Source organism: Halichoeres trimaculatus, unplaced genomic scaffold, assembly GCF_033239565.1.
Source record: "Halichoeres trimaculatus isolate MK-OKI-2021-1 unplaced genomic scaffold, fHalTri1.1 fHalTri1_scaffold_14, whole genome shotgun sequence".
NCBI classification, from domain to species: Eukaryota; Metazoa; Chordata; class Actinopteri; order Labriformes; family Labridae; genus Halichoeres; species Halichoeres trimaculatus.
The window spans coordinates 15,208,004-15,235,086 of NW_027437192.1; the positions used below are offsets into that span (position 1 = coordinate 15,208,004).

Consider the following 27,083-nt stretch of genomic DNA (forward strand, 5'->3'; position numbering starts at 1 on the left):
TCCGACGTTTTAATTTTTATAACATTACCATAATTTACTCTTAATGTTATTATTTTTATGGAAAAAGGGTCCTGGTCAGGGAACTGACACAGTCTCTTTATTACAGTAAGAGTAGCTGGGAAACTGCTTTAAGTGAAACACAGAGGAGCATGTAGGACTGCAGCTCTTCTTTCTGGTCTCCACTCTGAGTTGTCAGACTAATAAAATCAGCCAGCTTTCGAGTTGAACGAGCTGCACCATCCAGAGCAGGATGAACACCATCTCGGTTAATTAGACCAGGCTTGCCTCAGAAAGATCTCCAGTTATCAATGAAGCCCACGCCATTATCTGGACACCAGTTGGACAGCCAGCGGTTGAATGAGGAGATGCGGCTAAATATCTTATCATTGGCCCTATTTGGCAGGGGGCAGAGAAAATTATGGAGTCCAGCATAGTTTTGGCCAGTGCACACACCGACCCCACATTAACCTTTGTGACTTCCAACTGGAGACGTCTGGAGTCGTTCACGCCGACATGTATTACTATCTTACGAAATCTACATTTATCCTTTGCCAGCAGCTTTGAACTTCCCTCAATGCGGCCTGCTCTGGCCCCCAAGAGGCATTGGACTATGGTGTCTGGCGTCACTAATTTCACATTTCTTACTACAGAGTCACCAATCACCAGTGTTAAGTTTCTTAGCAGGTGTGTTGCTAAGTGGGACATATGTATTGGAAATGTGAACATTCCGGTTATCCGGCACGCGATTCTTGAGTTTGCGACCATGTTTCCCTCTCACGGTTACCTAGCCATTGCATATCGGCTGCTCGGGATCTGCCGGGGGGAGGCTAAGCTGAGACGGCCCGCACTCGCTACCGGGGGCTGGCTAGCTACAGTTGCTAAATGTGGTCTAGCTTTGGTACAGAGCCACGTCTCCAACTCGGTAACCCTCACCTCCAGAAGTTAACTAAATTTCAAAGCAAATACCATTATCCGTAAAGGGAGAGGAATAGTTGGACATCTGACACATTGGGAAGTAACGAGCCAGAGAGAAGGAGTCAGAGTGAGAGCCAGAGTGGGAGGACATCGCCAGTGCTAATGAGCTAAAGGCTAACAGAGGAAACAGTCTTCAAAACACCGAAAAAAGTGTGCACCCTTGTGAACAAAAGCAGAGTGCTTGGTGCAAACTACTGCCGATTGGTAGGATAGTGAGTTTGAAGACAGAGTCTGTTAAAATGAAAACTAAGAAGCTAGCTGAGAGCTAACGACAAGAAAGTGCTAAAGACAGGGTAAGGAAAACCAGAAATGACACAGCACATTGACCTCAGAGATTCCATCCAAGCCCTTGTACTCTGTAGGAAAATCATGAAACCATTCTTGAAAGTTCAGCTGAGGTGAGCTCTAGAACCAGGGCCACAGGCCAACCTGATCTGAAAATGATGTTTGGGAAAGACCAAGAGGTGAGTTTTCCACCTTTAACAGAAAAATTGGCTGAACCTTTGCCTGCATGTTCCAGCCTGGTAGGAGTGTACAGAAAGTTTTATAGCGTGATTACTCACAGTTTGGCCAGAGAGGCACATTGACATGACTGGAACCCCGTGAAAAAGGTATGTGCAAGAGCTTGGGGGGTCCGTCCGTCCATTGGTCATGATCTGTGCTGTGTTGTGAGCCAAGACCTCAGTGTCTGTGTGTCTTAAGTGAGCCAAATGTAGACAGATCTGTTAAATGATGATGTGTATGTTAAGAAGAACACCTGAGAATCCCTATGTCCTTGACTTAAAGCAAAAACAGACCACAACCAGAAAGAGAGGTTTACTACAGTCTGGGAAAGAAAACCATTGCCTCTAAACTGGAGGTTCTGATTCTCATCCCAGCTGGTTAGCACTCAGCTACAAACCACCCAAACGGTTTCTCCCTACGAGAGATGTCAGCCCAAAGGCACAAACACACACATCATCTGCAAACAGCACAGAGGCAATTCTGAGCCCCCAAAACCAGAGATCCTCCTCATCCTCCAAGATGGGCTTTGAGGTTCTGTCAGTGTGAGATGTTAAGAAATAACACACTCAATGTGGGGACCTGAACAGTCAGAATCAGAAACTCAGCCAGACAATAAATCATCATCCACTGGTTATGGTCAGAAAGTTTTATGACGAAATTGTTTGAAGAAAGTTTATATGGCAGATTTAAAGACAAACAACAGAACTTTTCCATACTGCTAACTCCATCCTCTTGGGCTCTTAGGTAACTACACATTACACACACACACACTACAAGTGTTCTGTTGACCTTTGTGTTTCAAACCATCTCAATGTGTTTTCTCTCTGTTCACATGGATTCTGTTCAGGCAGAACCAGAGAAAAAAACAGCAGCTACAGACAAATTACCACTCAGGCATAATCCCCTGTCTCTGATCTCCCCTGATTTCACTTTAATATATATATAACAGGCAGGAATTATTCAAATAAAACAGCTCAGTGGAAGTCTGTCTGTACCTGCGGGCATTCAGAGGGAGGCAGAGAGGGGGGAGGCGGAGGAGATAAATTGGAGGAAAGTATTGAAATGGCCTCCAAGGTTTCTCTCCCTGATATTTCCCCTCTCACTCCCCTCTCCTTCTCTCTCTTTCTGTCTTTCTTTTCTGTGTGTCGGTGGAAATCTTTGCTGCTTTAGCTCATATCCTAGCTAAGCCTGGTAATTGACTCTGGGCTGTTTGGGTTGATCTCCTGAATCAGACACTGGAGCGCAGACCTTCAGCCGGCTCAGCTCACACCCCGGCTTTGAAGTAATAACTGATAGGCTGCTGATAGTCGGTCAGTGCGGGTTGCATTCATTTACAGGAGCATCAGACCGACATCAACATGGTTCAGGCGGCGGCATGTCAACAGAGATAAAGGGCCGCGGCTAAACATGCAGGTGAGAGCATTATACTGACAATCTGCTCTAGAGGGGAATATTTTATTTTCCTGACTGCCAGCATGGTGGGAATATGTAACCTATTCCAGTGTACCCCACCCCATCTGAATAACATTAACACATTAATTATCACCAGGGCAACCCATTTCTTAAACTTTGATTTTTGTTGGGACGTCGAATACTCACCGCAGGTTTATTTGGAAGTATGACACAACGTGGTTAATTTTGGCGCCCCCTGTTGTAGAAGTAGTTCTCTGAATGGATTTTTTTATTTCTATTTTGGGGGTCTGTATGACATACTTATTTTGGTCATCTTGGCCCATTTGTTAAGGAACCAGTCTGGCTCCGGACCTGCAGACAGGACAAGATTTAACCATTTTTAAGTCAGACCCAAATTTTTACTTGGTGTCGGCATACTTGTATTTGGACATTTGTCAGTGGGCTACTTTACTGTGATGTTGAAAAAACACTTTATTCAAGCACTAGTCCCACCTGCAGTGAGTGTATCAGTCCAACATTCCGTCTGCCATCCTGTTCAAGGTGTGAAGGAACGCATCATTGAAGGCAGCAGTCTGTGCCAAGTGCCGCTCAGTAAGGACAGCCTCAGCCCTCCTTGCCTCACGGACATCTTCGAACAACAGCTGGAAGTGCCGCTCATGACACTCCTCCACCCGTTCCTGCTCTCCTCCACTGTGCTCCTATGCCTCTCGTCTGCTGCCTGCATTGCCCACAGGGCTGCAGCAACATCACTGTGGCCCCTTCTTCTTCTTCTTCTTCTTCTGCCTGAAATGCAAAAAAAAAAAAAAAGAAACAGAAGGACTTAATGTACAATCAACAACAATAAATTCAAACTGAAACACAAACTACAAATGATTTCAGTTAACTTTTAACTAGAGCCTAGATTTGGGGTCCCCTTTTAAGTGCAATTTTCCATACTGAGAAATGCTGTCACAACTATATGTGATATAACTATTTGTCTTACCATGAGGCATTAGGAGGTAGCCAGCCTAGTTTGGCTGCACCCTGTCCAGACTTCCAGGTACCGGTGTCGAGGTCCGTGCAGGCAAGGAGGGTGAGGAAGAGCTCCCAGTGGCTGCAGGGGACTCCTCTTCCTCGATGCCCTCGAGCTTGCAGGTTGAAGGATCCTCAACTACAGAGTAACACAAATTCCACGTTAATCAAACAAAGCACAACAATGCAGTGCCAGATAACAGACAACAGCATTGAATGGTAACTGGAGCTAGTATCTTGCTTGTTAGCATTAGCTCGCTAGGTGCTACCTTGCTAGCAGACATTCAAATAGCTGTATTTACATCTGCAGTACTTGTTACCAAACAACACAGCACAATAAGCAATGGACTAACGTGCAGAGCACAAATGTTACACTTCAGAAACACAGGAACACTTTAGCAAAAAGACACTAACTGTAGAACTCAGCGATTTTTTTCCAGCAGAGAGGTTGCGGTGTCTACAGCACCTTCTCTCCCTTTGCTCTCCGGTCTGGAGCTGTAAATGGCATCCATGAGATCAAACCACCGCCAGATCTTCCTCTGCACGCCACTCCGACTGCTGTGGTCTTTAATTTTGCGGTATTCAGCACAGGGTTTCTTGCATTGTGACCAGCACTGATCTGGAGTCCTCACATACCCCTCAGCAGCCATTCGCTTGGACACCAGTGGGAACACCTCCTCGTTCCGCACGGCCCCATCTAACTCCCTCTGCACGGTCAGATCACAAAGGCAAACTACATTTTCTGGCAAAGATCAAATATTTCAGGCACATTCATATAAAAACACAATGATATTGAGTTGTATAACCTTGAACAGGTTGGTTATCAGAGATACGTTCATATTTTCACAGTATGAATAACTGTTGGTAGTATGAGGAGGAAAATGAGTTAAACTTGCTTCAGCTTCAGAATAGACTTGCATAACACACACACACATGCACACAGAGGTGTACACTGCACAACACACACCTCGTGTTAAATGGTTTTCTCTACAAAGGCTAAGTGCTCATTTAAAGGCTGCAGTCTGTTCACACAGCTGTCTGTAAATCTGCTGCTGCTGCCGCCGCTGTGTGCACGGTGAAGATGCTACCTTCATGTTGACGATGTTTGCAGTCGGGTACAGAGACAGTACAGCTGAAGCCTCTGTCTAATCCCTCAGTGTGAAAAGCTCTGCCACTGGCTGCTCATTTAGCTCCTGTGGTATCAGTCTGTGCTGCAACCTCTCCCTCTCTCTGCAAATCACAAACTGTCCCTCCAAAGCTGTTTATGCAGTTTAACCGAATGACAACACACCCGGACCTGGACTGAATTAATGCTATCTGGCTAGCGGCATGTTTATGCTATGATTTATTTTTTTTCTTTATCGTATTACATTTTGTTTTTGTGCAGTTTGACCTACAGGACAGTCTGTAACAGGTAAGCTAACAAACAGTCCCTGAACTTCATGACCTCGTGGTTCCTGAATCATTAAAATAAAAAAGAAAGAAAAATAGGATTATTTTTATTTGATAATGAATTATTTCTAACATGAACCATGACTTTTTTCCCTCTCTTTTTACTTTACCTGACCCTTACTTTTATATCTTCATTGATAATCATTAATTTGTGGTTGAAGGCCAAGGCCAGATTATGGCCTAGGTGCTTAATCTAACCACTAACTGGCAATAACATGATCCTCATTCCTAAATGCAACTCAGCTGCTTTAATGGTCAAACAACTGAAGTCCAGACTGCAGAACTTATTAGGATGCCGTCACATTGGCCATTTGAACTGTGCCGTGCTCTAGTACGAAGCATCATTGGCAGGGGCCTACAAAGGCACCCAAAAAAAACATATGGTGGCCCAGCAATTTAACCCTCCAGTATGAACCAGATTTAAGGTACATGCATGGCGTGCCTACATGATCATGAACAATCTGTTTGTACGAAGCGCACAATGAGACACTGAGCACTGCTATAACTTTCGTGACTTTTTGGCTTATGGTAAGTCGTTTAAGTCCAACACAGCCCTCTAAAACCCCCACAATTGTGGCAATGATCATACATAATGGATCATGACTCATTTCCTTGCACTGAAGTACACCTCTCTGATGTGTGCCAAAGCAGAGAGGTGAATCGTGCTTCAGCACGCTTGCGGTAACACTGGCCAAACAAACTGGTCTTTTGGGTTGAGCGTGCTCTAGCACAGTACAGATTGCCTGTGTGACCGTGTCCTTAGTTACTGTTGAAAACTGCATAAAAAAAATTTAAAAAAAAACTTGTGTTTGTCGAAAAAGGGCCGCACGGTGTTGCAACTGGTAGCGCTGCAGCCTTACAGCAATAAGGTCAACAGTTCAAATCCCCACCTCGGCCGGTGGGCCTTTCTGTGTGGAGTTTGCATGTTCTCCGTTTGCATGTATGTGTGGGTTCTCTCCGAGTTCTCCGGCTTCCTCCCACGGTCCAAAAACATGCTCATCAGGTTAATTGTACACTCTAAATTGTCCGGAGGTGTGAGTGAATGATTGTCAGTCTCTTTGTGTCAGCCCTGCGATTGACTGGCGACCAGTCTAGGGTGTACCCTGCCTCTCGCCCAATGACAGCTGGGATAGGCACCAGCCACCTGCGACCCTGAACAGGATAAGGGATTCGGAAAATGAATGAAAGAATTTTAAAAAAGTAAGCAAAAGGTTGCTGAATTTCATCAGACCAACATGTCTTTCTTCTCAGAGATCCCTTTTTCACCACCCTTTAAAGCTAAGGAAAGTTGTTTTCAAAACACACAAAAAAAAACCTAATCCTTACCCTGAACACAGGATCCAGGATCCTCTTCGCAGATGCGCTTCAGCATAAAAACCAGAAGCAGCTCCTAAAGTGATAAAGGAAGTGTTTGATTTCGAGAAGCTGATGAAGATTTATGACGGTCAATAATGTTTGACAGAGCTTGTTAACCTTTCTGTATTATTGATCTGATTACCTGAAGCCCTGGCTGTGGATACCTCACCTGTAACTCAGCCTCAGGTAGCTGCTCATACATTATGCTAATTACACAGGATGTTAATGACACTATCTGGAGCCGTCAGTTCCGTGGCAACCAGCAGAGTTATTCCCATCCGTACATGCCAGTGTAGCTCAGTTTTGTTTACTCACATTTTATTTGACCTGATATTGAAGCACAAGGATGAAAAACCAGTGAAGTCATCGATGAGATCTGTGAACTAACTATAAATAAAGGCGAACATTCACTTTTTTGTCTCCTTTTGTCTAAAACGCTTTTTTATCATGTCAAAGTGAACCATGCACAAGACCAGCAGCTTCCCGAGCGTTTACCTGGATGTGATGCCAGTGCAGGGAAACAAGGGAATCAGCTTCTTTTGGACGAGCCGTCGAGCAGTCAGCAGATAAAGAGAGAAAAACAAAGCAAAGCTGAACCTGCTGCCAGCACAAAGCTTTGCTCAACCTGCCAATTAACTGATTGTGGGCATGTGATCAGCAGCTGGAACAAAACACATCCAGCTCTTCCAAGTTAGGATCTGCAAAAACACCAAGTGAGTCGAGTTCCTTCCAGTTTCAAACATTCAGCTTCTTGTTTTAAGGCAAATGCCAAAACTACTGTTGATATCCAAAGTATGTGACACCAGGAATTTTGAGCCCATGAAATCATCAACTTAAGAGCATCTCATTGCTGCAGCCTTTTGGAAATTAACAGATTTAGAGGCAGATGTGCTAATTTTGGATCTCAAATATACTTAGGTTTCTAGTTTCAGAGGGGTGAGTCTAGAGCAACATAACTTGTGTGTTTGGGTCACAGCTGAAATACACCAGATGCATCTGCAGTGTGTCTCTGTTCCGTTACAGCAAACAGATCAAATAGGTTTCCATTCAAGTCGATTTGTCAACTAACACTGGACCTGTTATATTTCAATACAACTATGTGCCTGCTTTGTCATGTCGCAGGTAATAAGCAGCCATCTTATTTTAACGGACGCGGAGCTGTGACGCAAACCCAGTGTAGGGAAGATCGAGCAGGACAGGAAGCAGTGACTTGACGCTACCTAAAACACCCAGTGACTGTCAATAGAACAATAAACAAAAAATAGAACAGACCGTGCCAAAATCAGTTCATATTTATCTTGACTACAATTAAAGGCGCAACTGCTAGGCACCGCCCTGTTGGCTATGGCTGCCTTTTGCAGCAGCTCGCTCTTCTTTGTCCGTTTCTTGTATTTTTCGTCTCTTTTTCGTAAACTTTGTATTTGGAGTGAATCATTACTTTGTATGGCTCATTTGTTGGTCATGGACACCCATCTTTTTGTGGCCTCAGCGATATTTTTGCTACTATGTAAGATCTATCTCCAAAAAGATGGACAAGCTAGCTGTGCTAACCCAGCAACAGAGGGAATACCAGAGGGCAGAGTAGCATCATGCTATTCACAGACATGGCTAACGGGGCTAACATCAGACCCCAACGCCACATTGGAAGAGCTTCACCTGCTGTGAGCAGACAGGATCCAGGAGACAGAGATGGAGCATGACTGAAGAAGCTCAGTCCTGGACCCTGTGGAGGTGGAGGCTGGCTGAACTGGAGAATGATGGACAAGCTGTCATCATCTATTTTCTTATGGACCTTTTTGCACTTGCTATATACTTTCTTACTTTTGTTTTCTTGATTGCTGCTGTGACTTCAATTTCATTTTACTTGTTACAATGACAATAAAGTTCTATTCTATTCTATAAATGGACATAATGATCGGAGCCAGACCAGAAGTCAACAGGTTTATGGTTTTACAGCCCAACATGAACGAAGAGATACTTATCAATGGAGTGGGAAGCAGATGAACTCCCTGGTCTGTGACTCCTGTCTGTCAGTCATGCTGCCTGTCGGACTGAGCATGCAGCGGGTATAAGTTGACAAACGCAGTCAAGATGCAACGCAATGGAGTCACACTGCAGACGTATCTGGTGTATTTGAGGAATCAGTCTGTGAAATCAAGCAGTAACCTCCAGTCTTGAGGAATGAAGCTAAAGTGGAGGCGCTGAAAACTGCAGTACCTTGAGTGTCCACTTGAGGGCGGATCTGTGAGCACTGGAAACCACATTTCAAAAAAGTAGATTTTACAGAAAAAGAGCAGATTGGTTATTTCCTAACTTTATTTAGCCCTGCAGCTAATATTATCCCTGCTTACCCAAAGAAGTTATGTACACATAAGTCTATTTTTAATAAGCACACAACTGTTTGGATTGAGTCAGAAGATAATCTGTTAACATTGCATGAAGCTAATAGAGAAAATAAGTTCCCCAAAGGTTTTCAAATATGTGAAATCACCCTAAACTAACTGTCAACACTTGATGGCAGATGTCTAAACATTCCCGTCTGTGTGTGAGGAAGCAGTTTGAGCCACAGAACCCAGACTGAATGACTCAATGTGGATGTTTTATGATATTTCATGCTGTGTTTGCATGTTTTTGCATGTTAATATGGTCAGGAGTTTTCTGTTATTTGCTCTGGCTTACATCAGCCTATATATCTGCTGTTATTTTTACTGCCCTCTGCAGGACACTAATACAGGGCACACACAGATTGACACAGAGGTACAGTAGATGTGCATCTTTTTTCTGCAGCTGGACACTAAAATAAATACATAAAACCACCAACATCATGGAGCATAAAGATAAATACACACAAATTCTGAACCCTCCTGTCCCCCTCTTAGTTAGTCTCATTTAAAGTTCTGCACAGAGTCATGACAATTAATCACACAATGCAACATAACCCACCCTGCATGGTGTTCCTTGGGCCTCTAAATGGGGTAAATAACCCCAGTGCTCGCCATGCAGAGAGACATTTCGTCAAACAAATATGATCAAAACAAAACTAATGACGTGTAAATTGTTTATGATGTATTCTGAAATGAGCGGGCCCAGCGCTGTCTGGGAGTAATCACAGACATGAGAAAGACATAATCAGGAGGAAATGAATATGAACATAGCCGCAGCACACTCTGACACTCGCTGTGTGTGTGGGAAGGTGTGTGTGATGGAGATGTGTGGCAGCTGGAGAACATGTGGTCTCTGTGCCATTTGTGCTCGCAGAGAAAAAAAAAGCAGTTTGAAGAGAGAATGACTGACACAGATATGAAAAGTGTTCCTCCGTTTCATAAAAGAGCAATCACAATACTGAGTGTTATTTGTGAGGGAGAGAGGCTCTATTGAATTTCCTGAACCGGCTGCTGTTGAACAGACACTCAATAAATGAACTCAGAAAGCTTCATTACACCACATTTCAATTAGACAGCACACACACTGGTACCAACAAAGGCTGTTCAAATGAACTAATGGTTACAGCATGTATGTTCAAAGAAACCACACTGCATATTGAAGGCATGATAGAGTGGTTTCTGAGGAACGCAGAACAGAGTGCTCTCGTAATTTAATCTAGATTTAACACCCATGTTTCTTTTTGTTACACAAAATCTCTCACAACCCATTAAAATGAATTAGGTCAATGTATTGCTTAAAGTCGCTGTGAGGACTGTCCTTTCGGCGTTGATTGCAGTGACACATTTGGCGGGAATCAGTAGTGTTTTTCCAGGATGAAGACACCATTTCCCACAAGCACTATCACTAACTGTTTTAAGGATGGGACTTTTTCCAAGGTGTGCATTTGTTTTGGAGAGCAGAGCTTCTTTTTAACTCTACATTCCTATGTTCAGGACAAGTTTTCCCATGGTGCAAAGCAATGAAGTAATGTATTTAATTGTAGTTACGTAGAGCTAGTATTTGAAACATGTCAACATTCAAACTTTGTGAACTCAGTTTGTAGTTTAGTGTCTAGAAGGTGAGCAGACTTATCTGTTTAGTGTTTTTCACAGCCCTGTGCGACCATGCAGAGCAAATGTGACCTCACTCTTTATTTTATTAATAGACTCAAGTTTGAACAGACCACTGCAGAATAACTGCTGCATGTGTTATCACAAACAGATTTGTGTTTTAGCCAAGCAGCAACCTTTGGTCTTTAAATATGAGACAATGGGTGCTAAAGTGCCAAAATCTGCAGATAAACAGCCAGCAAAAAAAAGCTGTGTTTTCTTTTACGCACACTGTATGGGAGTTTTAACTCAGTGATGTAGGAGATCAAAGAAACAAACGGGCTGAAAGAAGGCAAAACAACTAAGTTAACATCAAACGCGTAGGGGAGGCTTTTCCCTAACTCAGCGGTTTGATCGATGTTAAGATTGCAAGTTCCCCTGGTCAAAGGCACCACTCAGCTGACATGACTTATGCCCTATAGCTGTTAATATGGTGAATAAAGCCTACACTATCTCCAGTATGGTTGCGCCATGCATATTGCTTAAAAACTGTTTTGGAAACGGACTGATGATGTCGGAGAGACTAAGTCCATTTATTTTACAGTTTGTTTTAAGACACTCCTCTATCATTCTAATGTTTTGCTTTTTATTTCTTCTCCAAAAAAGTCCAAGAAGGGCTTTAAAAAAAAAAAAAAAACAGATCTTACTTGTGTCTGCTAAACTTTGCCGACCAGCACAGTGTCATCAAAGGAACTTTCTTTTTTATGTACAGTAAATGGATTTGTGTTTAACCCGATAACAGATACTGAGAATTTGGAATTTAAAAACAACAAAGTTTGGTGCCTAAAATATTTCTTTTGATTTTTTTTTAAGCAATTTCGGTTGCTTAATTTGGATTGATTATAAACAGGCAAATCTATAAAAGTGAGACTATTTCAAGCTCACTTACAAAGTCAAAACATATAAAGGGACTCTGATATTCCTGAAATATAAAGACAACATCTGTCTCCTCTTTAATGTTTGAAGCTGTAAAATCTGTTAAATTCAGTTAAAATTAACCAATCAGCTGAAGTACAGCACAGAGAATATTATACAGTCTATGGCTCAGACCCAGCGGACCTTCCTTTTACTTTGAAGAGAGCCCCAAGTGGATACCTGAGGAACTGCAGTCTGCACTTGGGAACTGGCTTTATTTTCAATACTGGAGGTTTTTGATTAAGTTGCGGCATGCTGTCAGCCCTGTAGTTATCTATCTCTCCTCAGTTGACATCGTCAACAAAGGTAGAAAATGCCACATGTTTTTAACCATTGGAAAAATTGTGAAAATTTAAACTCTGAAACAACCACGAACTTGATTGTTACGCATATAAAATCTGTTTCAGCTGTGGTGTGATCTGTATGCAACTCAAGCACTAATACTGCATGCATATGAAGAATACTTAAATGAATAAGTTGTGTACAGACTCAATCAGATTTGCTGCAGGTATTACTCTGAGTTTAGAAATATAAACTCACTTAATATTTCTAAGTGTGGATTACATCTCAGGTTATTAAGACCACCAATGTCCCTCAACCACTGAAGACATGTCCCTTGTGTCCTTGACTCAAGCTGGGTTCCTGGTTGTGGGAGAGGTTGTCGTTTTAGTTTTACTTGCCAGGAACTGTGTCCAGCCTCTTCTTCACTGGTGGCGGCCTCCCACAAACACAGCAGTGTGTGTCTGCAGCCGCTGTGCGACATGTGCAAACACAATCCAGCCCCTGCCAAGACAGTGAATTACCAGCGCTAATCCCAGCGGCTGAAGCTGAGCATCTTACATCAGAGAACAAAAGATTTATTTCCACAGTCTGACAGAGGCGGACACACAGCAGGGGGCTTGGTGGGGAAGGTACAGACACAATGTTTTTTAGAAAGATGATAAGAACATGCTGTGGATAAGAAAGCTAAAACAAAGGGAGGTAAAGGATCAGTTAGCCCTCACAGTAGCCTGAGTATTCACCAGTTTCACAGGGCTGCTGTTTTCTTCTAATGCCACACAGCATGATTAACAAAACACTTAGATTGTACAGTGTCGTGTAATGTTTCAGGTTTGCATATTATGAAAATGGAGTTTATTTCTGATTTTACAGCATTTTTAAGGATATGGAAAGATAAACATGCAGCACTTGCAGTAAATACTGTAAACACAATGAAGGTAAATAAGCCAAAGAAAAGATTTTACAATATTTCAGTCTCTAGCAGCTCATCTGTAGAGGTGTGAGGCCACCTGTAAGTCAAATAAAACTCACCTCTCATTACACCTATTTTTGTTGTTGTTTGTTAAATACCAAAATGTTTATTTCTGCTGTTAAAACTGGCGCTGGGTTTCCCTTGTTTTTGCAGTCATCCTCAAAAGGACACTTGAAGAACTGCAGTTTAGGCTTTCACACTAGCTTGTAATCAACAGGAAGCAGAAACACTTTTCTTGCTCTTCACTGATCAAGAAAATGGTAAAAAATAAAATAAAATAAATAACAACTCCTGCATATGTCAGATCAAACTGCCAGAGGTCAGGCAGATTTGAGGAGAATAAAAGAAGATGTACTATAATAATACCAATATTACTCCACTAACTATCAGCAAAGAACAAAGCTAATGTGGTTGAATGAGATAAGATGGAAGAACTGAACAGAGGCAACCATCAAAAATGCTCTAGGGAGCGGTGCGTACTTCTAATAGCACATACTTATTGTCGTATGGATGGATGACAGCATGTATATTTAGGCTTATTGTCATGTAAATAGGAGAAGCATTTAAGAACACTTGAGTACTCCAGTTGCTTTTTTAGCACCTGGACTAAAATTTGCTTTATTAGCAAAACAAAATGAGAGGAGCTGAAAAATTATTTGTTATCTGCCTATGTACATTTGTCACAATAATCAACAACAAATACATCTAAGGACTTATACAACCCTAGTTTGTTTAATGTACACATCTGGGTTTTCATCAATATACTCTGGCCAGGCAGTCAGCTGCTTTTTAAACAGTGTTAACTTATTCAAATGAGTCATGTTTTAGCAAAGCGGAGACCTCCTGTCTAAAAAATATGAGACGATGTGGAAGTGCTAAAATTTACAGTATCTCAAGTGTCCGCTGGAGGCTGGCTCTGGAAGTGCCAGAAGACACATACAGAGCAAGCCAAAAGAAGATGTTTTCGTAGCAGAAATGAACCTATTTACAGCCTGGTGCAAAAATTCTCCTGTCTGAATTGTTCATTTCACTGATGGCACACACTGTTCGGGGGGCGTTCTAATGCAGCGGTTCAGAAGATATTGATATTGAGATTGAAGTTTGCTCACATGACGGACACCCATAGCTGTTAGTATAGAGACTCAAAGCCCACTCTATTTCCAATATGGCCGTGCCAACTGTTTTGCTTCAAAACTTTGCTGCAGAAACAGACCGGTGAATTCGTGGAGACTGCATCAATTAATTATTATTCAGTCCATGATCATAAGTGAGCTGATATAATCAAAGAAACTTGTGGAATTCATTGTTACTGTGGAACACATCAAAAAACAACTTGCTGGCCAGCACTGGTTTTATGGCTTAGAAGATTATTTGCATCAGCTATACCCCACCCCACAAAAAATGTCATATTGTTAACCAACAGTAAAAGACTCCAAAGTGTTGGATCTTTTACAATGCAAACATCAACAACAACAACAACAACAGTAAAAACAACAACACAGAGGTAGTTGTAGATGTACGACTTCCATGTAGGGCAAAACTACTGTTGTTGTTACTGGAACAACTGGTTGAAAATGATCCTTTTTCTCTTCAATAAATATCTAAATCTTTTTCTGAATCTCTGTATTGTTGTCAGATTTAAGGTATATTTGCTCTGGAGCCATTATAGCTAAAGGTTTCAACATGTTCTTACCTTTTAGCCATACACTGTGAAAAAAAGAATCTGGCCCAGTTTGAAATACATCTGAATTGTATTTTATAGGAAGAAGTGCCTTGGTTGTGTTATGCTCTTTATCTTAGTTGCAGAGTGAAGTCCTATGAGGCTGTTTTCACCCCGGTGTCCTTTCACTTATATTTACAATGCTCCAAAATCCAGCTCATGTTGTGATTTTCTTCTCCTCTGATGCTCGTTTCCACCCTCTCCTCTCAAAGGTCTGAAAAATGGAGCCCTGTGTTACCAGGCAGTTCTCAGAGATCATTTACTGTACCCAAACAGTGTTCTATTAAATCATATCTGTAGGTAGAACTCAGTGTTTCCTCTTTTACAGCTGTGTATAATAGAACATCCTCCTCATTTCACAGGAAATGTATCAGCAGCGTTTCCAGAAGTTAATTTAGCATGGCACAGATATCCCGAGCTGCTCTACCTGTTTTGATGTCGATGTAAATGGTTGTGTTTGAGGGCTTGAGGAAACATGATTTCTCCATACAATCTGTGGGTGCAACAGATGGATTTTCCCCTCCAGGAGCTGAATGAAGAAAAAGAACATTCAATATGTAATTACCTTCCATAGACATCGTCACGCTGTTGTCAGGAATTCAATATGCACCCATGACACTGGCGCTGTAACGCTAAGGAAATAAATGTTTGTTTGGCTTCGTGGAGGAGGGAGAAAACCACCTTGGCTGTTCATCATGAGAAGCAGGTCGAACCCTTGTCTGATACAGGAGGATGTCTCGCTGCGCCAACCAGTTCTTGTCCAATACACACACACATACACACACACACACAAATCCCCAGCAGCTACGTCTCTATGCAGTGTTTGTAATGCTTGTGTGAGACGCTGTAGCAATATATTTCTTATTCTTATTAACTGCATGTGTGCAATTTATTTTCCTCTCAGGCGATGGAGGTGGTTGGGAGTGTGGTTGGAACTGATAAGCTGCTGCTGACACGCAGGCCTGCTGGAGGGACCAGATTTACCAGGAAGACAATGTCCACCAGGTCAGACGCTCACATGCACAGACACAGACCAACTCATTCGATTAAGTAGTCTTGTGAGGACCACTGCTATGAAACTACCACAACCTCTAACCTTGAACTTTATATTAAAGTGTTTTCAAACTGTTTCCTGCATAAAACAAGAATATAACCCAGCAGATTTGGCACAGAGGCTAGATGATTGAGTGCTGTTAGACTAAGATTGGAGAAGAAATTAACCAACGGTTCACATCAGTGAAAAACAATTTTAAAGGAATACAAGCAACAAACAAACACAATTGTAATGTTATCGGCCAGAAGTTTGATACTCTTGTCTGCATGTATACAGACAAGATTCCTCCCTGTGACTTTATGATTGAGCCATGACCTTGGTCGAACAGCTGCATGCATGTAAACTGACTGTGTGTCTGGAAGGTCTCCGTTTGACATTGCTCATAAATTTGTTGAGCACTTGTCCTGTGACGTAGATTTGCGAAGCACCTCTCCATTTTAAATACTGCAGGTCCACCAACCAGACTGCTTCTCTGCACGCTTTGGCATCAGTTTGCCCCACCAGTGCAAAATGTCATGGCTGTGTTTTGGCTTCATTTTTGACAACAAGAGAAGATGGAGGTGAGTTGTCCACATGTACATACAGTTTGCTAACTTGTACTTTAGAAACCATGTTTAGTGTTTGGTCAAAGAAGAGGCCAGAACATTTACAGCAGTGACATTGAAAAATAGCTACTGACTAGACAGACAACACAAGTTATACCTTTACCTTTCTTAACCCCTAACAGTTCACAAACTAAACCCTTGCAGACATCTGCCAGGGTTGTTTACTTTCATATCACTTAAATTCCTGCAGACCCCCACATACATCAAATGCATACATATCACCTCTGCAACTCTTTATGATGAGTAAGTGAGTTATGATGATGTCTGTACACTTTCTATGAGCTCCGCAGGCTGAGATAAACCCTCCCAAAGTCCTGATTATTCCGTGGTGCTGCTTGTTTGTTTACATGAGGAGGCCAGAAGCAGCAGTGTAAAGATAAGGGAGAAAAAGTAGAGCCTGCAGTGCACCGTCAGGAGCAAAGAGACGTCCATAAAGTGAAAGAAGCGCTGCTCTGTCGGAATATGACAGCCAATCCATCAGAGAAATGGAAGCTGCGTCTGAAGCGCCAAGGAGAGAGTGCTCGCAAGTTTTATAAATAGTTGCGTCTTTTAAAGGAAATTGGAAGTTGTCAGACACATGCCATCTGCATTTTTTTTGAGAACATCTCCAACAGAGGCTCTCTTTGAACATGACTCAAGCATTATAACATATGAAGTGGCAGAGCTTAGAGTCGATTGAATCTGCACTGAGACGAGTCTATCCACAGTCACACACTGTAAAACCCGATAAGTTCACTGAACTAAAAAATTTTGTTGAAACTGATTACATAAAAAAATTTAAGTTATGTTAACTCAGGTTTGTAAGTTAAAGTAACAAGGCTATTCTGAGTGACACTAACTTAATTTAACAAGTAGGGATAACTTTTTTTATTGAGTAACTTTGTACGTTTTATTTGAGTTTAGATAACAAAGAGGGTTTAAGTACTATCAACTTAAATGTTTTGTTTAGCTTCACCACACTTGTTTATGTAAATCCAACTTATTTTTTTTAATTTTAATTAACCTATGCTAACTCACCTATAGTTAAAAGATTTCAGTCAGTTAAAATCAAAAAAGCATGTGCAGTACTTAAAAATTTCTTTGAAACTGATTACATAAAAATTTTTAAGTTGCTGTAACTCAAAACACACCTAACTTACACAAACTGTGAGTGAACACAAAAAGCTGAAATGCAAGTCACTTTATTAAATGACTGAAACATTACCAACCAACACTTCTGAAAAAAAATGTTCAGCAAACCAGTTAGTTACTTCAAAACTTCAAGGTTTTTTTTAAATCACACAACCTCACTTACACTTACACTTACAGGCAAAAAAACCCCCAAACATTTTAACTTAAAAAACACTAGTCCAGTAATTACAGAGACACACAGTTAATCAAAAAATAGAACTGCATAATGACCCATGGGCACTTTTAACACTAAAGAAGTAGCAACTTCTGCAAAATCATTGAGCTCATTTTGCTTCATATCTTGACTCAACAAACACGCCTAAAACAGTAAGGAGTTCAACTTAAAATTGAACAGCAATATTTTCAAACCACATAATAAAGATTTAGTACATAGTCTTCTGGGGAGTAACAGTCAAATTTGTTGAACTTTTGTGGTTCAAAATTGAAAACAATTAGTTGACAAAAGGTCACTATTAGGGCTCAAGACCCCAGGCTTTGACTCTCCATCCTCCAGGTCCATCAAGAATTTGTTTCAAGTCAGATGTATGGGTGAAGTCCGTTGTGTATCTCAGAGCAGTACATATATCAGTCCAAAAAGCACAACGTACCCTTCAGCCAGTCTCGGAAAGTGGCAGCTATGTTCTCAAGCACAGCAGCAACCTTATCAGGGCAGAAGACCTCAGTATCTGTTGAACTGGAAGTGACTGAGAGGAGCCTCACTGGTATGTCATCGACCTGTGGTCCATCTGGCTGTGACACCTAGAGAAAATAACAGAACTGTTATAAAATGAACACCAAAGAAACATAACATGGTTGCCTGAGAGCGAAAGTGTACCCCTAACAAACATTGAATCCAGAAACATAGATCCAGAGTACTCTTAACACAGCTATGTAGGAAGGGCATGGGGGGCAGCAACATGTTGAGCATTAACATCAACTTGTTCTGGCGCAATGAGAAAGCATCCTTAGGTTTAGATTCTTGATAGGGAAGGCATACAGCTACTGATCAAAGGAAATACCTCACAATGGTTGCAGTCCAGCTGGGTGATGCTTACCAATTTTCACATGACAAAGTGAAGAGTAATAAAACAACGTTGGTTAATCATTCAGCCTTGCTGTAGTATAAAGTCATAGGATCTCCAACAGAGGTTCATCAAAACTCAAAGTTCCACTATTTACGTGCACAAAGTACAAAAAAACCCTCACCTGGAGGTCATAGGAGCTGGAGAGCCTATCTAAGACTCCTGCCTCTTCTCTGTGAAAGCAGCTTTCTTCCCCCACTAACTCTGAAGACGAAGAGCTGCAGTCTTCAGATTGATGTTTGTGATTCTGTGACACACTGAATAAATCAAAATAAATAGAAAAAAACATATGTAGCTGTAAAGAAAGGATAACTTACAATGTAAAAAGCACAGTGTGACATAAATTGGACATTCCATCATCTCATGTTGTTTTTAATGTATTCTTAAATTACTGGATACAATTTTGACTTTTTACTTTTTACTCATTTTCAATAGTCACAACTATTTCGGTGTGTAAATTTGTTTCATAAGTTTTCAACAAATTTACACACTGACATGTACTGTTATAAGTAAAGCACTGAAAACAATGCTTTACTTATTGTTCTGTGTCCATTGGAAAAACTGACCTCTTTTAACTTCATTTGTGGCTGCACGTACGTTGTGTTGTGGCGCTTGCTATTGGAACTCTAAACACAGGGGAATAGCAATTCTGACTTACAAAGTTTGGAATTACATGTCAGTAAACATGATTTGGATTAAATTCGCTGCAGCACATTAGATTTCAAATGACAGCCACTGTGCAAAAAGGGATATTTTACACACTCTATAGACATAATGAACTCAGTACCTGACTGGAGACTCCTTGCATCAGTCCGTTGCTTCCATTTGAAACTATACAACAAAAGAATTGTAAAATTAGAAAGCAGTTAAATTTGAAAAAAATAAAATAAAAAATAAAAAAAATCCAATAAAATGTGTTTTCAGAGAAGGTGTTCATTGCAAATGAGAGTTAAAAATAAGTCAAAAAACCTGAAGTATGTTTGGAGAAAATCATCTCCCAGGGCAGAAAAATGTCCCAGCTTGCTCTTTTTAAAATCTTAACTGTTTAAATTCATTGAATGAACAACTAAAATATACACAGCGGGGCTCTTTAAACTCTGGGCTTAAAAACTGTTGCTTCTAAACCAGGCATATTTTAACATACTAGTTATATTTAAAACTGTTCATTAACACCTGTTAGATTTGGTAAGACTCACTGCGCACAGTGTCATGGCGAATATATTGCCACACAGTCTGCTTAATTTTACTCACCATCTGAAAATGCAGCACAAATACAACAAGGAGACAAACCCCTGGAAAAACCTTGTGATAACCGTTGATGTTGTCTGCATCAGAACCTGTCCTGAGAGACAAGCTAAGGACAACGGTAGCACCGGTCATTAACCCTTAAGTGTCTGGAAATGAATTAGTGGCCTGATTCAAACCTAACATTTTAAGACTAAGTAAAGATTTACCCCTTTATGTGTCAAAAAAATATTAACTCTCAATTCCCCGAGCAGCTGTTTAAAATGTTCTGACATGTATGGGGCAAACATTAAGAGAGTAAAGTAATCAAATTGGTATGAAAATGCTTTTTTGTTCACACACGAGGTAACTTCAGACATAGGAGATGTACTTAATGCAGAAAATACATAAAATAGTGTTGAATTGTTGAAAAAGAAGATTTTACTTACCAGAAAAGCCCGCCTTTGGAAAACATTAAGGCAGCAGCGGTCAGTGTGCCAGCACAGCAGAGACGGATAACAAGAAATATCTCTCATACCTGCGCAGGAAATCTAACTCGCAGCCTTTGTGAGGTCCAACAAACGACAAAAAATACAACGGCGAAAGAAAAATATAATAATTTATCTACCAACAACGTTCTCAAGTTCTCTCCGCGAGTTTCTAACGATCTAGCTCTCTGATGCGACGAGCAAAGATGGCGGATTTCTCAGACGGTTCGCTGAGAGCACGTTCGTGCGTGACCGTGACGTCACCGAAAGTGAAAGTTAGATGAATTAAATAATTTGAGTACATTGACCAAAAATACTTAAAGTGATTAAGTAATATTTACTCAAAAATAAAATCTCGTTCTAGCAACTCAAACAAATGGAGGTCAAATAGCCTTTTTGAAAATATGAGTTGATGGAACTCAACTTTTTTATCAAGCTTTTACTGTTGGGTCTTACAGTGCAGTGTCAAGGTGCCCAGACTAATGAAGACTGTTTCCATGACATCTATTAACCTCATTTATTCTTGTGCTGTGGGTGTGCTCATGTGACTGAGAATGGGTCAGTATTTTCTCTCCATCCATCTCCATGAGGATGCTGAGAATATCCTCAAAAGGACTTTTTTCTTGTTTTGCTAAAGGGGCGGTTGAACTTTTGGACCATGAGACTCAAGGGCATTTAGGGTCAAAGAGCTTAAAAAAATTCAGTAAATTGAACAGTTTTTACATGAAGTTAAATACTTACAAGTTATAACCATAGGATAAGACATAAACATAGGAACTATGACGTCACCCTTTGGTGGGATCCCTCCTGTTTTCAACCTTAAAGTTCAGTATGTTTTGCAGCTCATGTTTTTGAGATCCCACCACCACGAGTCCTTTCTGAACCATCAGCTGACTTGTTTTGACTAACAAAGCTGAGATCAGACAGTAACTATTAGTCCAGTTGTCAAGAAACAACCAATTGGCTCTGGTGGGGGTCTTCTATAGGCAGCTCTTAACATCAGATGGGTTGGCGTCAGATATTATCTGTATTTCCACACATAAACTATGAAAATAAACACAAGATATCTTTTATTGTCTACATGCATTCATTTATTTGGCATGTTTAAAAATTGAATTTGCTTGTTTTAAAGCTCCATTTTATTTGTAACTATATATGAATAAAAATATATAAATACATTTTATTCACTATTTACTTTTTTTGAATACAAAATAAAATAACCTAAGGTAGAAAATAATATAAAGGCATCTCTTAAAAACAACAACCAAGTGTAATGACCAGAATGAGCAGCAGTCCAAAATTGATTATTCCTCTTTCTTTAACTTGTTCTTTTAGATGATTGTTTGCTATTCAAAACACAGACTATATAAAGAATGGACAGAGTGACTTGGCCATTTATAATTGTACGTTTTTGAAGCCATAATTCTCTTGTCGCAGGAGGCAACATTGTGCAGTCAGAGTCTGCACAGTAAAGGCTATAAGAGACCGAAAGAATCTGTGGAGCCAGGTTACAAAAATACATGCATGTTTTTTTTTCTTTTGAGAGTCTAATCTTGTCTTTGCTTCCCCCCTCCTTTACTATTCCTGAAAAAAGAGTGCAAAAACAGCAGCTGTCAATTATTGTTGGATGTGACGCACAATCTAACATCTAGTAACTAATTAAGCAGAAACTTTTTGGAAAAAAGAGACTGGAATAGAATGCAGCCCAATAATATCTTTAAATCATCACAGCATACAGATGTGAAAACATTTCTATGAGGTGTATCTATATATATATATATATGTATGTATGTATATATATATATATGTATATATATATATATATATATGTATATATATATATATATATATATATATATATATATATATATATATATATATATATATATATATATATATATATATATATATATATATATATAGGCCCACAGCACACCTGGAATAACTGGGGAGCCAGCTCTTTTGACCTTTAATGCAGCCAGTCACCAGGGGGAGCAGTTCTTGTGGTGACCTCACCGAGCCGAGCATGATGACATGTTTTTTTTTTTTTTTTTTTTTTCTTGGAGTATAACCAGCAGAAATTGATTTCAAGCCTCAACTATCATGAATGTTGTCTGTGTCACATATTTACATTACTGCTTTTCAATGTGTATACTTGATACTCTGATTATTCAGCAAATCAAATTCAAGCAGTGATGGCATGGGCCAACATTTGACACCATTTTTAATTTGACTCTGCACAATTTATCTGATCCAGTCAGTCCATATTCCACTTTCTGCATATCACATACTGCATTCTCAAGCCAGTATTCCAGATTTAAGTTATTCTTGTATTTGTGTTCAATATACATTCTACCTCAAACCTTTTATAATGTGCATTCTGTATTTGTCATTCTATATCTGCATTCAGCTAAACATCAACCAGCCATCACAGGTGTCACCAGGGATTCTGACCCCATTCAAAAATATTACATCTCCTTTAAACCCCACAAACCCTAAAAATGTTGTTTTATTCAACAGATAGCTCAGCTAAACATTTCTAATGCCTACAATACTTTCTGCTTTTGTTTGTCATCTGCATGTTTAAGATATCATGACTACCATTAAAAGGTGCATGGTCATAGAGACTTTCTTTGGTGCATATTTAAACCGAGCATTGTTTCCGTCGTCCTTCTTGACTTTGCCAGTTTAGCAAATAAGAGGCGATTAAAACAAATGAGCCTAGATTGATCTTGATACATGGTGAGGGGGGGAAGACTGATGGGCAAGGCAAGCAAAAGGGATGATTACAACTGTCCTGGCCTGATGACAAATGGCCCTGTATTGTTCTGAAAGAGGCAGTTTTTTTATCAGCTGCATCAAAACACTTTGAGGATATCACAGCAGCCATCACTGTCATCATCACTATCAGCATTTTCATCTTTCCCCTGCAGCCTGGCTCTGATCAACATACAGACTGAGATGCAGGCTGATAGCGTCTGAGGGAATATGACAGGTAGAGGGCCTGAAATTGCATTGATCAGTGAGATAATGTTAGTGAGGCCAAGTGTAAATTTAACAGAATAACACTCACTGATATGCAACTTCCTTTGCAGTTTGAAAATATTATGGATGGAATAAACAGATACAGTCTCTACACTTGTAAACATTAAGAGGGGTGAGACAACAGCATGTTTTTGACCTCCACTAGGTTTCCTGAGGAAAACATTTGCGATCAAGCATCATACTGAGACTGCATGTGTGTCTCAACAGCTGAGTTTCAAATGTGCCAGTTAAGGTTTTTCAAATTAAAAAACATTTCCTGAATCATATTAAAGAGATTTTAGTATGCAGCAGCTCTAATGCTCAATAAAAGGCTGGAGTTATTTAAACGGGACAAATGAAGTGCACAAACAGACTGTACACACCGAAAATTATCCCCATCCCATTAGTCTGAGGAGCAGAATAAAATCAGCAGACGGTGAAACTCGTTGGTGGTGACTTCAGTGAAGTTTGATTCAGTAAGAGCAGAAGCAGCAGTAGAAGAAGCTGTGCAGGCTCAGCGCAGAGAGCTCCGATCTTGAGAAAGCATCCTGCTGCAGATATCAGTCAGCTTGATGAGCCAAAGGACAGAAGCAATTACACTGAGAGCAAGAATAACACAAGCTTTAGGAAATAAAAACATTACTATAAGGACGCTCTGTGACAAGTAAGGTTTAAAAGCTCATTTGAAGAGGAGTAATTGCATTGGATGTTATTTATGAATCCAGAGGTAAAAATGTACCAAAATGTCAGCATTGATCTACAGCCTTACTCTACCTCAGGATTTTGCATTTAAATTGGAATATTTGTCCACTGGTACGGTGTAAATCATGTGACACCACCTTCTGCATTTATCTTTCATGAGGCCGCCTTTACATCTCATTCTACATCTGCAGAGGGTGAACTGTATTACTACTCCACCAGCAGTCCTCGACTGTGGCTCACAATTAAGTGTTCACTGGTAACCAATTACCTCTGAGGCATGTGGAACAAATTATATTTAAACAAGTGTCATCTTCAGCTCTCACTGGTATCAATCTCTTATAGCAGCCTTATGAACATAGAATTCAAACCTTTACTTTTCATTACAGCTGTTAAAAAAAAAAAAAAAAACAGTCAGCCCCCCATTAGTCCATCAGAACAACCCTGAGCTTTTGTGGAAGCGCTCTCAAATCAAGAGAAAATTAAGTGTGTAAATGTCAGGTATTACTGAGTCCTGATCACTGATAGCTTCACAAGATTTTCCTTTTTTTTTTTTTCTTTTTTTTTAAGTTCCTCAGAAATTCTCAAGATTGATAAACCTGGACATGGAGAGGTGATCTGATGTTTTCTCATTTATATTTTTTAGATATTAGGCTACAATATTGAGTGTGAGAGCAATGGGTTGGCCTAGCTATTACAGCTTGTGCCCCACATACAGGGGCTTTAGTCCTTGTTGCAACAGCTGCTGATTCAAGTCCTGGCGATGACCCTTTCCCGCATGTCATTCCTCGCATTTCCTATCTCTTTTCAACTGTCCTTTCAAAAAGCAAATAAATAAATAAGTAATGCAGAGACAACTCATCAGTGGGTGATATCATAAATTGAGAATGTCTCATTTCACTGTACCTTAATTCTTAACTCTCGGACCTTGGAACAAAAGAATGTGGCCATGATAAATGTAAAACTCAACAAACATAAATACAATGCTTCTTTCTTTGTTGCTCTTTTTTGGCAAGATGTTGGAGTGAACATACAGCCATATTTCATTACTTCTTGTTGTGGATAGACAAGATTCTATGGCATGGCAACAGTGGAGGAGGCTCCCAAAATGTTGATGGGGGTTCTTAAAGAGGCAGTTGCTTAAAGTGTTTCATTAAGATGTCAAAACATGGAGTTTCAAGGGTATATATGAAGCTTTGAATCAAGGAAAGCGCTATCAGAGGCACAATGTAAATAAAACACAAATTGTAAAAAGTTTAAATATTTCACCTTTAAACTAAGCCATAAATTATCAACTCACAACCAAATGTAGACAAAAAAAGAAAAAAATAAATAAATAAAACAAACAACAAAAAACAACAACATGCAACTAATTATCAACTGTTGAACTTACAAAAAGACAGGTTATTATCATTTGAATAAGTGTTTCCCTTACATTAATTGTTCTGTTAGAAATAAGGTAGTTAGTTAGTGCTTAGAATTTGACAACTTGATTTTCAACCCAACACTGCATAGAATAAATGCCGACTTTGTGTAAGTTGTGTACTTATTAAATCTGTTTAATAAGTATTAGTGAAAGAAACAAACCCTTGGACTTAAACTTGATTTGGTTCTTAAACTCTTTGATTTTTATTTTTTTTATGCTAATTACTTTTTTCTCCCCAAAATGTAATACTGGCTTAAGAAAAGATGCACACGAGGGTAAAGAAATGATAATTATTTAATATAATGGAGAGTTTCTGTTGGCCTAGGTGCACCACAGGCACTTGAAATAAAACAAAGATATAAACAGTGAAGGCCTATGTATGTGAGATCTTTCATAACACTCTCTGGGCTTTCATTATGATTCATATCTCAGAGTTGTCACAGTGATACAGTGGGGTTGTAGTGAAAGGGGTTTAATTATGTCTTCATGTGTTGTATCTTGTTTATGTTTTTGAACATCAGCAATTTTTATTGCTTTTTCACAATAAAAATGTGATTTTTAATCTGTGTCATTCCCTCGTAGCAATACAACCCTTGATAAAGAATGACTCAGGCATAAATAAAGTAAAATAGGACAGCTAGATAAATCTGGTGTTCTGATGAAGAGAGGTGTCCTATCTGCAGATGAGAATACTGGATTTGGGGGCTAATTGATTTTGAATTTATCACAATTGATAACAGTGAGTTGTTTTTATTCCGTACCCCTTGGGAGCTACCCCGAAATCTTGAGAAACAGACGAAAATGATTATGAAGTAAAATGTCTGGACGTGTGTCCTGTTTGGGCTTCCGTATATTAAAAAGGTAATAATGATACAGTAATGATTGTGCATTAGTGTCTAATTCATCAAAAAAAGCAAACTGCTTAACTAAAGGTCTTCTTTAGAGGAATTAACTAAAGGTGAAATAATAGTTAATTCCTCTAAAGAAGATGACCGTTCTTTACCCCAAACGTTAACGTCCCCATGGCAACAACATCCAGCCGTCAGTACGTCACTGCTGCTTTCTATTGTCCACGGAACATGCTGCTAAAGGGAGAGGTGTTCTGTGATCTGTAATAAAAACGAGTCACAGAGTGAGTCATTCATTACACTTTTTTAATTTTCCGTGAGATTCTGCAAATTTGTAGACAGTTGATTTCGCCTGTGAAACGATTTTTACGGCATTTTCTGCTGGTTCGAACGAGTGCTAGTTAGCTGCTAATGAGCTAAGCTAGCACAGCTGTGCTCAGTTGCTAGCTGTCGATGCAGCTACAGATGCTAATGCGTCTTTAAAATACACTTTGGTGCACCTCTCCTCTCCGTGGTGCAATACATGTCGTCCTATATTCAATAACAGTTTGTCTGTGTGAGGTGGAATTTATTATACCGTAACTCATTGGTAAACGTTACAGCTAATGCTAGCCTGTTTAGCTTGTTTACTATAATGTATGTCAGAGATGGATGATGAGATGCAACGGTTTGTGAGTTCATTTATCAATACCGAGCATCTGAGGTCAAAGAGATTCTGTGCAGCCACTTTTGGGTCGTAAGTGCTAAATGTTAAAATGTGCAGGTGTGTGTTGCTAACATGGTCTTTGTTTGCTAATAAGTTGCTAACAGTCAACGGGACGTGCACACGTC

General features: G+C 40.0%; 1 protein-coding gene and 1 long non-coding RNA gene across 4 annotated transcripts in view; one reads left to right on the forward strand and one right to left on the reverse strand.

Moving 5' to 3' along the window:
- Nucleotides 1-17,571: 17,571 nt before the first annotated feature.
- LOC141803358 (uncharacterized) lies at nucleotides 17,572-20,506 on the reverse strand. Its single transcript, XR_012599554.1, has 4 exons — nucleotides 20,217-20,506; nucleotides 19,331-19,374; nucleotides 18,668-18,800; nucleotides 17,572-18,220 (listed from the first exon to the last, which is right to left on the reverse strand). It is a non-coding gene; the product is annotated as an uncharacterized LOC141803358 (long non-coding RNA).
- A 5,889-nt stretch (nucleotides 20,507-26,395) lies between these two features.
- Nucleotides 26,396-27,083, forward strand: part of phf14 (PHD finger protein 14) — a 90,480-nt gene continuing 89,792 nt past the window's right edge. For all 3 annotated transcript variants that reach the window (XM_074686478.1, XM_074686479.1, XM_074686480.1), the window contains exon 1: nucleotides 26,396-26,536. In XM_074686478.1, the coding sequence (XP_074542579.1) occupies nucleotide 26,536 (1 nt within the window). In that variant the 5' untranslated portion in view covers nucleotides 26,396-26,535. The remainder of the gene's footprint in view (nucleotides 26,537-27,083) is intronic.